Raw genomic sequence first — 16,052 nt, forward strand, 5'->3', positions numbered from 1 at the left:
TATATGAGCACCTTGTATATTGGGTATTAACCCCTTATTAGGTATATGTTTGAAAATCTTTTATCCTATAGGTTCCTTTTTCAATTTGTTGATGATTTCTTTTGCTATGCAGAAATCTTACAGTTCAGTGTAGTCCCACTCACTAATTCTTGTAGCTTCTTCTTCTTTTTTTTTCTTTTGTGCTTTTTAGGGTTGCATCCTTGGCATATAGAAGTTCTGAGCCACATCTTGGACCTACACCATAGCTCATGGCAACGATGGATCTCCAAGCCACTGAGCAAAGCCAGGGATCAAACCCACATCCTCATGGATGCTAGTTAGATTCATTTCTACTGCACCACAATAGGAACTCCAGTAATTTTTACTTTTGTTGCTTGAGATTTTGGTGTCATATCCAAAAAATTGTTATCCAAATCACTGTCAACATTTTCCTTATGTTTTCTTTCTCTGGAGGTTTTACTGTTTCAGGTTTTTTTGTTTGTTTGTTTGTTTGTTTTCTGTCTTTTTAGGGCTGCATTTGTGGCACATGGATATTCCCTGGCTAGGGGTCAGATTGGAGCTACATTTGCCAGCCTACACCACAACCACACCAGTGCCAGATCTGAGCTGGGTCTGTGACCTATACCACAGTTCTCAACAATGCCAGATCCTCAATCCACTGAGTGAGGCCAGGGATCGAACCCACATTTTCTTGGACACTATTTGGGTTTGATCCACAACAGTAACTCCAACAGTTTCAGTTCTTAACTTTAAATTTTGGATACATTTCAGTGGTATAAGAGAGATCTAATTCCATTCTTCTGCATGTGGTTTTCCAATATTCTCAGCACTATTTATGAAAGAGAGTATCTTTTCTCTGTTGAGTATTTTTGGTTCCTTTGTCAAATATTAGTTGACAAACATAGATGAGGATTTATTTCTAAGCTCTTGATTCTGTTCCATTGACATATGTGTCAGTTTTTATGCCATTACCATAGTATTTTGATTTCTGTAACTTTGTAGTACAGTTAAAATCAAGAAGTGTGATGCCTCCATCTTTATTTTTCTTTCTTTCTTTCTTTTTTTTTTAATCTTTTTTTTTTTTTCCCACTGTACAGCAAGGGGGTCAGGCTATTCCCCCAGCCTTTCTTCTGTTGCAACATGAGTATCTAGACAAAGTTCTCAATGCTATTCAGCAGGATCTCCTTGTAAATCTATTCTAAGTTGTGTCTGATAAGCCCAAACTCCCGATCCCTCCCACTCCCTCCCCCTCCCATCAGGCAGCCACAAGTCTCTTCTCCAAGTCCATGATTTTCTTTTCTAAGGAGATGTTCATTTGTGCTGGATATTAGATTCCAATTATAAGTGATATCATATGGTATTTGTCTTTGTCTTTCTGGCTCATTTCACTCAGGATGAGATTCTCTAGCTCCATCCATGTTGCTGCAAATGGCATTATGTCATTCCTTTTTATGGCTGAGTAGTATTCCATTGTGTATATATACCACATTTTCCAAATCCAGTCATCTGTCGATGGACATTTGGGTTGTTTCCATGTCTTGGCTATTGTGAATAGTGCTGCAATGAACATGCGGGTGCACGTGTCTCTTTTCAGTAGAGTTTTGTCCGGATAGATGCCCAAGAGTGGGATTGCGGGGTCATATGGAAGTTCTATGGATAGATTTCTAAGGTATCTCCAAACTGTTCTCCATAGTGACTGTACCAGTTTACATTCCCACCAACAGTGTAGGAGGGTTCCCTTTTCTCCACGCCCCCTCCAGCACTTGTTATTTGTGGATTTATTAATGATGGCCATTCTGACTGGTGTGAGGTGGTATCTCATGGTAGTTTTGATTTGCATTTCTCTTATAATCAACGATGTTGAGCATTTTTTCATGTGTTTGTTGGCCATCTGTATATCTTCTTTGGAGAAATGTCTCTTCAGGTCTTTTGCCCATTTTTCCATTGATTGATTGGCTTTTTTGCTGTTGGGTTGTATAAGTTGTTTATATATTCTAGAGATTAGGCCCTTGTCAGTTGCATCATTTGAAACTATTTTCTCCCATTCTGTAAGTTGTCTTTTTGTTTTCTTTTGGGTTTCCTTTGCTGTGCAAAAGCTTTTCAGTTTGATGAGGTCCCATGGGTCTATTTTTGCTCTAATTTCTATTGCTTTGGGAGACTGACCTGAGAAAATATTCATGAGGTTGATGTCAGAGAGTGTTTTGCCTATGTTTTCTTCTAGGAGTTTGATGGTGTCCTGTCGTATATTTAAGTCTTTCAGCCCTTTTGAGTTTATTTTTGTGCATGGTGTGAGGGTGTATTATTTTTCTTTCTTAAGATTGCTTTAGCTTTTTGAAGTATTTTTTCATTCTATACAAACTTTGACTGTTTTTTCTATTTTTGTTAAAATGCCATTGGAATTTTGATAGGGATTGCGCTGAATTTTGATAGGAATGGGATTGGGTAATATGGACATTTTAACAATATTCTTTTGAGTCATGAGCAAAGGATATCTTTCCATCTTGTTTCTGCTCTAATCTTTATTAATTCTTTCCTTCAACTAACTTTGGACTTATCTTGTTCTTCCTTCTCTATCTAGTTCCTTGAGGTGTAAGATTATGTTGTTTATTTGATATTTCTCTTTTTCTTAATGTCAGCATTTATCATTGTAAACTTCTCTTTAAGAACTGCTTTTGGAGTTTGTGTCATAGCACAGTGGAAACCAATCAGACTAGGAACCATAAGGTTGCAGATTCGATCCCTGGCCTCACTCAGTGGGTTAAGGATCCAGCATTGCCATGAGCTATGGTGTAGTTTGCAGATAAGGCTCGGATCTGGCATTGCTGTCACTGTGGTGTAGGCCGGCAGTTGTAGCTCCAATTAGACCCCTAGCCTGGGAACATCCATATGCTGCAAGTGTGGCCCTAAAAAGCAGGAAAAAAAAAGAACTGCTTTTGCATCATTTACTAGGTTTTGGTATGCTGTGTTTCCATTTTCATTTATATAAAGATATTTTTTTGTTTTCCCTTTTGCTTTCTTCTCTGACACATTAGCTATTCAGGGGTATGTTGTATAATTTCCACATATTTATGATTTTCCAGCATTCCTCCTGTTAGTTCATTTCTAGTTTGATTCCATTCTGATGGAAAAAATACATCATATGCTTTCAGTCTTCTTAAATTTGCTAAACTTGCTTTGTGACCTATATGGTCTATTCTGGAGACTGTTCCATGTGTACTTGAAAAGAATGTGTATTCTGCTACTATTAGATAAAATATTCTCTGTATGTCCATTAGGTATATTTGTTCTAAAGTCCAACAATTCCTTGTTGATTTTCTGTCTGTATGATCTCTTTGTTGAAAGTGGGGTATTGAAGTCCCACACTATTATTCTATTGTCTGTTTCTCCCTTCAGTTCTGTTAATAATCACTTAATATATTTAGGTGCTCCCATGTTGGGCACATATATATTTAAGATTATTATATGTTTTTCATTAATTGACCCCTTTGTCAATATATAATGGCTTTTTTTGTTTCTTTTTATCATCTATGGCTTAGAATCTATTTTGTTTGATAGAAATATGTTTATCCCTGTTCAGTTTTGGTTTCCATTTGCACTGAATATCTTTTTCCACCCCTTTACTTTAAATTTGTGTGTGTCCTTAAAGCTGAAGTGAGTATTTTGTAGGCAGTGTATAGTTAAGTCTTGATGTTTTTCCACCCAACCACTCTGTCTTTTGTTTGGATAATTCAGTCCGTTTATATTTAGAGTATTTTGTAGGCAGTATATAGTTAAGTCTTGATATTTATCCACCCAACCACTCTGTCTTTTGTTTGGATAATTCAGTCCATTTATATTTAGAGTAATTACTAATTGGTAAGAAGTTTCTAATATCTTGTCTGGCTGTTTTGTAGTTCCCTTGTTCTTTCTTCCTCTCTTGATGCCTTCCTTTGTGATAGATGACTTGATTCTCTTCTCTTTATCTTCTCTGAGTCTTCTGTAGCATTTTGCCTTGTGGGTACCATGAGACTTACGTAAAATATTTTATAGGTGTTTCCATTGTGGTGCAGCAGAAATGAATCTGACTAGTATCCATGAGGGTGTAAGTTCAATCTCTGGCCTTGCTCAGTGGGTCAGGGATCTGGCGTTGCCTTGAGCTGTGGTGTAGGTCACAGATACAGCTCAGATCCTGCATTGCTGTGGCTGTGGCATAGGCTGGCTGTTGTAGGTCCGATTTGACCCCTAGCCTGGGAATTTCCCTATGCCACAGGTGCAGCCCTGAAAAAAAGCAAAAAAAAAATTTTTTTTTAAATAGTTTTAACAGTCTATTTTAACCATGATAACGACTTAACTTCTGTCACATAGAAAACTTTATTCTTTTACTTCCCACTTCGTTTTTGACATCACAGTTTACCTCTTTTTATATCGTATATCCATTAACAAATTATTAACAAATTATTGTAGCTATAGTTATTTTAATGTTCTTGGTCTTTAACTTTTTTAGTAGAGTAAAATGTTAATACTCCATTCCCCCATATTATAGTATTAGAGTATTCTGAATTTGACTATGTACTTACCTTTAGCTGTGTGTTTTGTATATTCCATTTTTTCATGTTACTACTTTGTATTAATTTCAGCTTGAAGACTTTTTTTTCAGCATTTCTTGTAAAACAGTTGCTGTGGTGATGAATTCCTTAGTTTTTGTTTGTTTGTTTGTTTTTGCCTGGGAAAGTGTTTATTTCTTCTTCATTTCTATTTTGCCCACTAAAGTATCCTTGGTTGGCAGTTTTCTTGTTTTAGCACTTTGAATATGTCATCCCACTCACTTTTGCCCTGTAAGATTTTTGCTTAGAAATCTGCTAGTAGACTAATGGGAGTTCCCTTGTACATTACAAGCTTTTTTTTTTTTTTTCCTCTCCAGCTTTTAAGATTTTTCTTTGTCTTTGATTTTTGTCAGTTTTGTTACACTGTGTCTTGGAGATGATCTCTTGAAGTTGATTTGGTATGGTTACATAGAGCTTCATGAACCTGCTATTCAAATCTCTCTTCAGTTAGGGGAAATTCTTAGCCATTTCATTAAAGAAGTTTTCTGCACACTTCTCTTTCTCAAACGCCAATAATTTGCCAATTGGTTCCTTTGTTTGTAGTATCCTACAGAACATGTAGGCTTTTTAAAAAATTCTTTTTTCATTCCTTTTTCTTTTTTCTCCTCTGATTGGATGATTTCAAACGATGTCTTTGAGCTCACTTGTTCTTTCCTCCACTTAGTCAAGTCTGATGTTAAAGATCTCTGCTGATCACTGTATTCTTCAGCTCAACAGTTTCTGTTGGGTTCTTTTTTAAATTATTTATTTATTTATTTATTTTGCCATATCTACAGCTAGCAGAAGTTTCTGGGCCAGGGATCAAACCTGCATGACAGCAGTAACCAGAGTAACTGGTAGTGACAACTCTAGATCTTCAACTTGCTGAGCAATCAGGAAACTCCAGTTTGGTTCTTACTTAGGTTTTCCATCTCTTTGTTGAACTTATCGTTTTTTTTCTTACACTGTTTTTCTGATATTGCTAAATGGCTTATCCGTGTTCCATTGTAACTCCTTGAGTGTTTTTTGGACAATTGTTTTGAATTATTTGTTGGGCAATTCCCACATCTTCATTTCTTTAGGACCAGTTACTAGAGCTTTACTGTATTCCTTTGGTGGAGTCATGTTTCCCTGATTCTTGTAGTCTAGTAAAGGTGTCTATATTTGAGGCGGTGACCTCTTTCAAACTTTATGGACTGACTTCAGTAAGGGGAGCCTTTCATATGTGGGTGGGGGCATGCTGGAACATCCTGTGCCCCAGGTCCAGTGGTACAAGGCTTCAGGTGCAGGGATGTGTGGCTGTATTAGTTTTTTGGGGGGAAGGGGGACAGTGTGATATCTCTTTGGCTTAGGCCACTGAAGTCCTCAGTATTAATATGTATGGTCTTTGGTAAGTACTGAAGGGTGTTTACAGTGGCTACAGTGGCTGTTTGAGTCCTCCTTGGCTCTGCTAAGTTTGCTGGCTAGGTATCAGAGCAGATAGCTATGATGGCCAGACCTGGTAGTATATACACATTTGGTTGTAGGAGCCAGCTGCAGAGTTCAGTGTAGTGGTGGCGATGGTTGCAGTATTCATGTAGTTGGCACTGAAAGGCAGGCAGCAAGGTTGGAGCCAAATAGGAGTGTACTGGTAGTTGCAGGGGCCCTGATTGTCAATGTGTACTGTTGTGATTATTCACTCTCACTATGGACATGGAGGCTGGTGACAGGGGAAGGCTGGGGACATGCACAGCAGGAGGGTCTAGCTGTAGGTGGGTACAGTTGTACCTCCCAGTGACAGAAGACAGGACCTCATCCTGACATACAAGCAGCTTTAGGGGACCTAACTGTAGGCATGTTTTCCCATGGCTGCACAGGTTCTTCTTAGGCATGCACAGGTGCTGGTGATATACATCAGATTGGTGGCAGCTTGCAAGTGTACAGCTGCAGTGGCTCCCATGGCAGTGGAAATCCAAGCTGGAATCTTGCACATGAGCTCCCACAGAGACCTGGAGTGGCTTCCATTGTTGTCATTGGGGTCCAGAGGTGGGTAGGTGGGGACAAAGTGGGAAGGGACACATGTGGCTGAGGTCAGTGAATGTGAATACATGTGGGGTAAAAACTGATGAAATCTGCAGTGGTTATGTGACTACTATGCTGACTGTTGGTTTCTTCAGTGATGAATGCTCTTCCTCCTCATGCATGACTGCTATTGGTAGCTGCTGCTTTTCTTCCTTGTTCCAAGCAGTCCTTGTGCCTCTTTTAGTGTTGCTCCCACTTTTCGAGTTTCCCAGCAAGGGAAGAAGTCTGGAACTAGAACCCAGATTACTGACTTGCCAAATGCTTTATTCTTGGCTGCATGCTCTTAGATATTTGACTGAAATGCATGAAGTCACAGCCATAGATCCTAGACCTGGCTGATCACCAGAGTCACCTGTGGAGCATAAACATTACAATTTCTGGGGCCCTACTGCTGAATGGATCCTGGTGATCTATAATTTCGAGCAGCCTTTCTGGTGAGTCTGATGGTTACTGTTAGGGCTAGCGCACCCAAACTGCTAAACTAAGGGCACTTCAAGTCTAGAAAAATCATGATGTGCTGGAGTGATATGCTGAATCTAACAAAATTAGATATAAAGGGTTAAAAAAACATAAATGAAAGGGGATGTAGATCTGAAGTTTCAGATACATGCACACATATGGGGTAAAGTTTTATTTCTTTTGTTTCTTTTGAATGCTTGGTGGTTACATTATACATGGCATAGTACTGTTTCCTCTAGAGTTCTCTTAGTTGAAAACTTGCTTTGGGTGAATGAAGATCTTATATCACTACTATGATAGAAAGGATTCTAGAATCATCTCAGGGTTCTTTTTCCAGACTCCCTCCATCCCCATCAGTTGAAAATCATAGCCCATTGATCCGTGGTTATTGAAGATAGTGAGACTTGAAAACTTCGATTGGACTGTACAGATCCATAATCTTTGCCCCAGGAAAGAAACCACATGTTTTACTCTACTCACTTGGACATAATTCTCACCCTGGGTCTGAACAGGGGTCAGTTTTCTGTCATTTCCCAAACAGTCCATGAAGATCACCCCACTACTTAAGACTTCTGACTCTTTTACCTACTTTGGAGGTTACAGTGAAGATTTTTTTCTGGATTTCCTTTCTTTAAAAATTGCTATTTTTATTTGTATTATTTTGGGTGTAGGTTTATGCATCAAAAAATGACATTTAATACTTCCTTGTCTTAGAAAAATATTACACACTGTTTTTCTCTCCTCCCCCCCCCCAATGAATATTTACAGTCCTCTTGTGTGCCAGACATTGTGCTAGGCATCAGGGTGCAATGGTGAGTAACATAGCTATGGTGCTGGTTCTGAATATAATGATTCATTTAGTGATGAAGATAGGGAAGCAGTACATGAATAAAATAGGTGTAAGTGCTGTGAAAGAAACAAACAAACAAAAAAATAAGCTGATGTAGAGTATTACATGAGGAGGCCTATTTTAGATAGGCTGTCTTGGGAAGAGTATGCAGAGTTTTGAAGCATCGTGTAAAGAGAAAACATGTACCAAAGTCTTGAGCTGAGGTGAGGAGAGGCTGGTGTAGAACTGAGATAAGATCAGAGTGAAGCTGAACTGGATGGGAGAAAGAGAGGTGGGGGTGGAGATAGATGTGTACAGCCTTATTGAGTCGAGTGTGAGGTGTTTTTTTTGTTTGTTTGTTTTGTTTTGTTTAAGTATGATAAGAAACTAGCACCGGATTGTAATAAAGATAATTACATCCTAGAGGGCGTGGTTAAAGGCTATGAATGTGGGAAATAAGTTAAAAGGCTGCCTTACCAGGCTAGGGGAGATTGTTGGTGGCTTGGACCAGTAGGGAGCAATTGAGAAGGAACGAGGCAAACTGATTCAGCAAGTATTTTGGAAGTAGGATGAAAGAGCTTGCAGATAGGTGGAGATGTGTGAGCAGGGTGAGGAAGGAGGAAGTATCAGTTATGTCACCAAGATTTTGAAAGTGGCCAACGAGGTGGAGATTAAAGCTGCTTTGTAAAGACCTGAGATAACTTTTTTGGGAATGTAATCTTTTGGACTTAAGTTTGAAACCCAGGTTGAGAAGTCAGGTAATCATTTGAATATAGGGGTCTGTTTTTTGGACAAGAGGTTTCAATTGAAGGTAAAACTATGGGAGACATCAGTACAGAAAATGAAATCGAAACCAAGGAATGGATGAGATGATTTCAGGCAGTGTAGAGAAGCCAGAGGTCTCAGGAGGTCACCTTGAGGGCTACTCCATCATTTAGATACTGGAAAGAGGAGGAGGAGGCTCATAAGCAGTTGGCAGAAGGAAAAACAAGAGCATGTTGTGTTGGAGCGAGTAGAGAAAATGTTTCTAGGAGGAAGGAGTGGTCCACTGTGCCATATGATCCTCGAGATGTTAAGTGTGTATAGTGTTTGCTTATCAGGCTTGATAGCATGGTAGCCTCTGGGGACTTTTCAGGGACTCTTGGTGGAGTAGTGTGCAGATGCTAATTGGAATGGGAAGAGAAGGAAATAGGAGTTTGTAAGGAAGGGGGAATATTTAAACTATTGATAATCTCTATGTCCATGAGTGGGTGGGGCTTCAAAGGGAATAGTGAGGCTAAGGGAGTTTGATTTCTTTTTTATTTATTTATTTATTTTTGTCTTTTGTTGTTGTTGTTGTTGTTGCTATTTCTTGGGCCGCTCCCGCACGGCATATGGAGGTTCCCAGGCTAGGGGTTGAATCGGAGCTGTAGCCACGGGCCTACACCAGAGCCACAGCAATGCGGGATCTGAGCCGCGTCTGCAACCTACACCACAGCTCAGGGCAACGCCGGATCTGCAACCTACACCACAGCTCAGGGCAACGCCGGATCGTTAACCCACTGAGCAAGGGCAGGGACCGAACCGGCAACCTCATGGTTCCTAGTCGGATTCGTTAACCACTGCGCCACGACGGGAACTCCTGATTTCTTTTTTAGATAGGATATAATGTCAAGTTGAACCATGAGAAATTGGCAACATTTGACTCTTTTGAGGTTATGAGAATGGCAATTTCATATAGTTGGACCCTATATGTCATTATACTGTTGAAGATTAGTTGCTTTTAGAAGGGAAATTTGATGATACAGCGTTGAGAGAGTTTAACCAAAAGAATATACTGCCTTTGAGCTTTTGAGAGAAATGAGTATGGAGCTTACCAGTGGAGTGCTGGCCTTTGAAGCAGAGAGAGGGGAGGGCACATTTTTTCCTGGTATCAGGAAGGAAGAATGATGTATAAATTAAGTTTTTGAATTTAGCAGTAGATGTACATGGATTGGTTTTTGTTCATAGGGCTGTGTGGGTACAGATTCCAGTTTGCTTGTAGTAGGCTCTAAATTTTATTTCTTGAAGTCTTTGCTATCAGTGATTTTTTTTTTCTCAGTTTTTTCTCTTTCACCAAAAGCATAGTAAATCAAATGTCTTGACCTCCTTCCCCACTCCTTGACAGTGCAACACTGTGGCCTCTCTCTGGAACTGATTAGCAAATCAAAGAATAAAATGGTTTTCTCACAAGTGATTTTCTTGCCCTACAGAAAATTGTCTTTTTCGATATTACCATCAGCATCCTTTGACTTGTCAGCATAATTGAAACATTATCTGTGATTTCTTTTACTTTAATGCAGACTACAAGTGCATCTTTTTAAGGTCATATCACTCTTCTGTGTCATGTGTGCAGAATTTGCTTTGGAGGTGTGTGTATTTCATGAATTTCAGCTGTTTGGCGGGAGGCTTTATTCCATTGCATAAGAAAGTTTAAAAAATGATTTTCATTAGACCCTTATGCTAACATATCCCTAGGCCACAATTTTCTCTGTGGACTTATTAACTCAGTACAGAATTCCAGGTACTGATCATTAATTGTATCTTTAAAACTACAGTGAGATTGAAAGTCATCTTTAGTGCCTGCAGGATCCTTTTTCATGAAACATCCATTGCCTGTAATGTTTATCTTGAACTGTACTCTCATCCAAGGGTTATGGGACCAGGGCCATGGTGAGAATATTCCTAAAGAGAGCCCTCTTCTTTCACGACACATTCTTGTTAAGCTTTAGGCAATTCTGCTATATGCACGCATCTAGGATTATCTTTTCCTGAAAGTATAAAAGATCTGGCCTCCACATTAGAGAATCCACAGTGGGCACAATAGAGAAACAAGGGCACCCAGGTATTAATTTATAGTATGTGGCATCTTTAAAAGGTCTGGGGTGGTGGTATTTTAGACAAAACTAAGGTTTTATTTTATGGAGGTTGTGGCTTTACTGTAGGCAAAACAAGTCAACATGTTCTCATTCTGCTTGGAATCAGAGGAACTTGATTTACTGTTGTCACCTGCTGCGGTAGAAATTGCAAGCATCACTGAAGTAGGCTTGTGTCTTTAGTATTGGAAATATTCAGCAGAATTCGTCAGAAGTGATTTCAAAAGCCGCTGTCTGTGGTATTGTGATAATGAGTGAAGAAAAGTTTTTCCCTAATTTCAGACAGCCTTTGATAGCATGTTTGTTTAGGAAAATATATGCAGATTAGTTAGCTGTGTACCTGACTCTCAAATATTTTCAGCTTCTTTGGGTGACCTTTGGGCTATGCCAGGGGTTTCCCTTTGGCCTTTCCACTGAGAACCAGTGAACCAATATCAGTGTGTGCCTATGAAGAAACATTTGTTGTATAATACCAATTAACTGCTTGACCTGCAGTCTGCATGGTTCAACTGGCTTCTCTTTGGACCTTGGACAAGTGTTGCACTGATCCATCACATTTACTTTGCTTTGCCATTTAGTCAAGGACAGATCCTTATTCTCTCCTGATTTTCTCTAGGGGAATTGGGGCTTGTCTTGCAGGATGAGTTCATTGCTAAGACCTTGCACTTCATGCTTCTCTATACACTGATGAACAGGCTTCCCCCTAGAGGCGACAGGTGCCCTCAAGGAACACTGTTCCAACCTGTAGGAGGCTCTTTCTGTCCCATGTGTCTTAAGTAGAGAGGCCTAAGAGCATCTTCCAGGTCTGAGGAGGGGCATGGCCATTTTGTGTTCCTTGTCTCTCTAAGGTCAAGGCTTTGGGTATTCATCTGTAGTGTCATCTATCCCCCTCACCTCCCAAGGTGATTTCCTACTGGTTTGCTTCTCATTTTGGCTACTTTTTTCTTATTCTAAAATGTCTCCTCTAGTCCCTTCTCACTTCTGTCACATAGTTGCCGAAGTGGCCTTCTCTTGGTCGACAGCACTCTGTTGGTTCTCCCTTCCCCTTGTTGAGCTGGCCAGTGCCTGGGAGTAGAGCCCTTCTTTCTCTTGGCCTCCCCATTAGAGAATCCACAACCACTCACAACAGACAAAGGAAGAGTGAAAATACCCATAAACCCATTTTTACCATCTTGATCCTGGCCTTCCATATGCATTATTTTTCAAAAGGGGATCATATCCTTTATGCTGTTTTTATTTTTTCATACATACTATTTAAAAATTGCTTTTCTTCACCATATCCCTTTGAAGTACTTTCCTATATATTTCCCTTTTTAAAAATTGTATTTCTGAATTTTCAGTGACTACAAACTGTTTCATGATATTCAGCGTACCATTTGACCAATCCTTTGCTTTTCGACATTTAGGTAGTTTTTTCCTCCTTTTTTCTTTCCCTTCCTCCTTTCTATCTTCCTGTTGTTCACTGGTAATAGAATTTTTTGTTTCTTAATCTCCACAATTGTTGGTTTACTATGCATACAGTTATTTTATTAAGCTTTAATGTATGCTTTTTTGAGGTCAAGGGGTAGGCTGTTGCTACTGCTGTGCCACAGATGATAGTGTCGCCTGCATGTTCAGACAGGGACCCATATCTAATGCACATCTCTCTTTCTAATATGTGTCACTATGCCTGGAACAGCAGGTGTTCGCTAAAGAACTGTTGTTGAATTGAAGAGGGCCATGTGACAAATGTATAAGTACTTTGTACTTGGGGCCCAGGATATAGGCGTGAACAAGACCAAGGTTGTCATTGCTCTCCTAAGTTTAGGTGTTGCTCTATATAGCAAGGTTTATACTTAGAGACGGCAAGCCTGATCAGTTAAAAAAAAAAAAAACAAACCCTAAAAGTCACACAGTATAGTAGAAGCAATCTAAATGACTTACAGTGTGGTTGCTTGGGGGATGTTCAGGCCAATCTTGTTTCATAAAATTGCTTATTAAGACCTGACTAGTTGACTTTTCTATTGATAGTTCTTATTTAGGTTCACTAGTGTTACTGATGGAATGATCTTTTTCAGAGGCTTACTTTTTTGCTCTTATGGATAAATGGAATCAATTATGGTTAAATTTAAAATTTCTTACCTGAATATACTATGGGGTTGTACTTCGTGATTTTAGATTCTCAAATAACTTATATTCAGGGCTAGGTTTGGCGTAATAGGAAATATATCCCCAGATACTTCTGGTCTTTCTGTTGCACATTTTAAAATGTGCTTAAACAAAGATTGCAGCCATGGAAAAAATCTTCTGCTGTAAGTTGGGATTTTAACCCTGCCAGCTATTCATGCTTTCTGTGATCCCACTTATAAAAATGGAAAGTGAAGAGTGACTGCCTGCCTTCTTAGGCAGACACATAGTTAAAAAATGTTGTGTTTCTCAGCAGAACTGTATTAGAATTTCATATTACTGCTTTTTTCTATTTTATTGTAGGGCCAGCTCTCATTGTTGCAAGAAAAAATCGACCATTTGGAACGTTTGCTAGCTGAGAATAATGAGATCATCTCAAATATTAAAGACTCGGTCATCAATTTGAGTGAGTCTGTGGAGGATGGTCCAAAAAACTCACAAGGGAATTTCAGCCAAGGTTTTGGTTCACCTCTTCTGTCATCAAAACAGTTGTCTCTCACAGTCGACCCTGAAGACTGTTTGTTTGCTTCACAGAGTGGAAGTCAGAGGTCAGATGTGCAGGTAATATTTACATTCATTAATAATCACTGGGCTTTGCTTTGTTTCTTTTGTTTTGTTTTGTTTTTTGGGGTTTTGTTTGTTTTTTAGATTTAATCTGGTATCTGTTCTCAGTTGCTAAATTCTCTGGATTCTAATTTCTATTTTTGTAGAGTGATTTGATTAGTCACATGATCAATAATATTCTTTATAGTGATAAAATTCCATATTTCTGCATATCTCTTAATTTTTCTCATTTTATACTTTGTGACTATGGTCTTTTCTGTCTGCTCTTAGGTCGTCTTTTTTGTAATAGTTGAAGGCCTTTAGAGGTTCAAATTTGACTAAAGAGATTTATTTATTTTTTAACCTTCCTTTAGAGAGTATAAGAAAAGCCCTACTCTTACTGTAGGGCTTACTCTTATTGTGCATCTGGTATCATTATAGGTTCCGCACTGTGTAAGGTTAGATTCTTTTTACTGAATATCCCTTTGTGAGAGGGAGGGGAAATGTTCTAGACCTGTGCTGTCCCGTATGAAGGCCACTGTCTGCCTGTGGTGAATGAGCACTTCAAATATGGCTAGTTTGAGTTGAGATGTGCTCTGATATACACACAAAGTATTGAACATTTAGTATGAGAAAAGAATGTAAACTCTCTAGCTCATTTTTATATTACATGTTGAGATGGTAATATTTTAACTATTTGTGGTTAAATAAAAGAGATCATTGAAATTAATTTCACCTGTTCTATTTTACTAGAAAATTTTAAATTATGTATTGGGCCCTTGTAATATTTCTCTTGGATAGTGCTGTTCTAGTGGAGGTAAAAACAAACAAAGGACTTCCTGTGTGTTTCTTTCTTTTTTTTTTTTTTTTTTTTTTGCTTTTTAGGGCTGCACCTGCAGCATATGGAGCGTCCCTGGCTAGGGGTAGAATCAGAGCTGTAGCTGCCAGCCCCTGATCTGCGACCACAGCCACAGCAATGCCAGATCCTTAAACCACTGAGCAAGGCCATGGATCGAACCTTTGTCCTCATGAATGCTAGTCAGATTTGTTTCCGCTGAACCACAACGGGAAGTCCAACTTCTGTGTTTCTTAAACTGCAGGTGTGTCACTCATATTTGCTCTGTTCTGCTAATTAGTGGAGAGATGTGTTTAAGGTTGGACCTTAGAACAGAAACTGGAACTGGGAAGTAGAACCCTAAAGAGTGAATATTTTAAAGTTGGACAAAAGGAGTTGGCTCTGGCCTTGCTTCAGAGCCATTTTTACTAACTCTTGGGGACAGAGAACATGATATGATCTCCAAGCCATGGCTCACAGGCCCAGCCGGAAGCTGGGGACGGTGAAGCTGGCTGGGCTGAGCGCCTCCAGTCTCATCTGCTAGTGCGTAGTCAGGTACAGATAGGATCAAGATCCTGTGTTTGCAGGAATATCTATTTCTGTGAGGCTCGGCTTTGTTTAGGTTTTAATTAAGTACCTTTTAAAGGGAAATGATAAAAATCTTTTTTTTTTTTTTTTTTTGCTCTAAATCTGGGTTGAACAGAAAGGAGTTGGAGGGCAACCATGGAAGTTGAGAGCTGCAGGGCCAGAGAAAGACCTGGAAAGAATATTAGAGACTGTTCATACTTCCTTTTGTCCAGTGGTTCCCGAGGATTTGTCCTCATCCTTGACAGCATTTTATTTAAATCATAAATTTCCAAGTGAAAGATATGTGATTGTCTTAAAATACTTTGTATTCAGGTTTATACTTATCTTTAAAAAATTTGTAACTGATTTACATAGTAATTAGGATGTATCATAAATTTTTATAATTTAAATTTTACTGAAGGAGAATTGTGTTCTTTGTCACACTTAGTATTATAGAGAGTGTGAAAATAAGTTTGTGGATTTGTTTGGTTTTGTTTCTTTGTAGTATTTTTCCTTTGTGTCCAAGTAGATTATAGTACATTGGAATCTTAGAAAACACTTAATACTTAAAAGCTGAATCTTTGTTTAAATTCTTCCATTTTAAACCTTTCGAGCCTGTTATAGTTTTATTTTTAGAATAAAAATACACATGCTGAGTTAAAGAATAGCTGTAGATCCATTTCCTTTCAGATATAGATTTTAAAGTATAGAAGATTGATTATAAAATAAAGACAAAGTAAAAAATCATTTTCAGGAGCTCCCGACATGGCTCAGTGGTTAATGAATCTGACTAACATCCATGAGGACACAGGTTTGATCCCTGGCCTTCCTCAGTGGGTTAAGGATCTGGCGTTGCTGTGAGCTGTGGTGTAGGTTGCAGACATGGCTCGGGTCCTGCGTTGCTGTGGCTCTGGTGTAGGCCGGCAGCTATAGCTCTGATTTGACCCCTACCCTGGCTCCATATGCTGCGGGTGTGACCCTAAAAAGCGAAAAAAAAAAAAAATCATTTTCAGTACTGTGTTTAAAAATGTTGAATATTTGATCATAATAAATATTTTTTGTTTGCTGTTCCTAGCATTTTCTATTAAACTGTGTTGGAAGGAAAGCAGGAGGAAAGGAATTGAATGAAATTAGAA

At 38.9% G+C, this 16,052-nt stretch overlaps 1 protein-coding gene across 1 annotated transcript in view; it reads left to right on the forward strand.

The window, feature by feature from the left end:
• The window catches only part of MAN2A1 (mannosidase alpha class 2A member 1), a 177,516-nt gene that overhangs the window by 19,444 nt on the left and 142,020 nt on the right, over positions 1-16,052 (forward strand). Inside the window, exon 2 of the mRNA XM_047778398.1 lies at positions 13,275-13,532. Coding sequence (XP_047634354.1) covers positions 13,275-13,532 — 258 coding nt within the window. The remainder of the gene's footprint in view (positions 1-13,274; positions 13,533-16,052) is intronic.

The sequence above is a fragment of the Phacochoerus africanus genome, chromosome 4, assembly GCF_016906955.1.
Source record: "Phacochoerus africanus isolate WHEZ1 chromosome 4, ROS_Pafr_v1, whole genome shotgun sequence".
Lineage (NCBI taxonomy): Eukaryota > Metazoa > Chordata > Mammalia > Artiodactyla > Suidae > Phacochoerus > Phacochoerus africanus.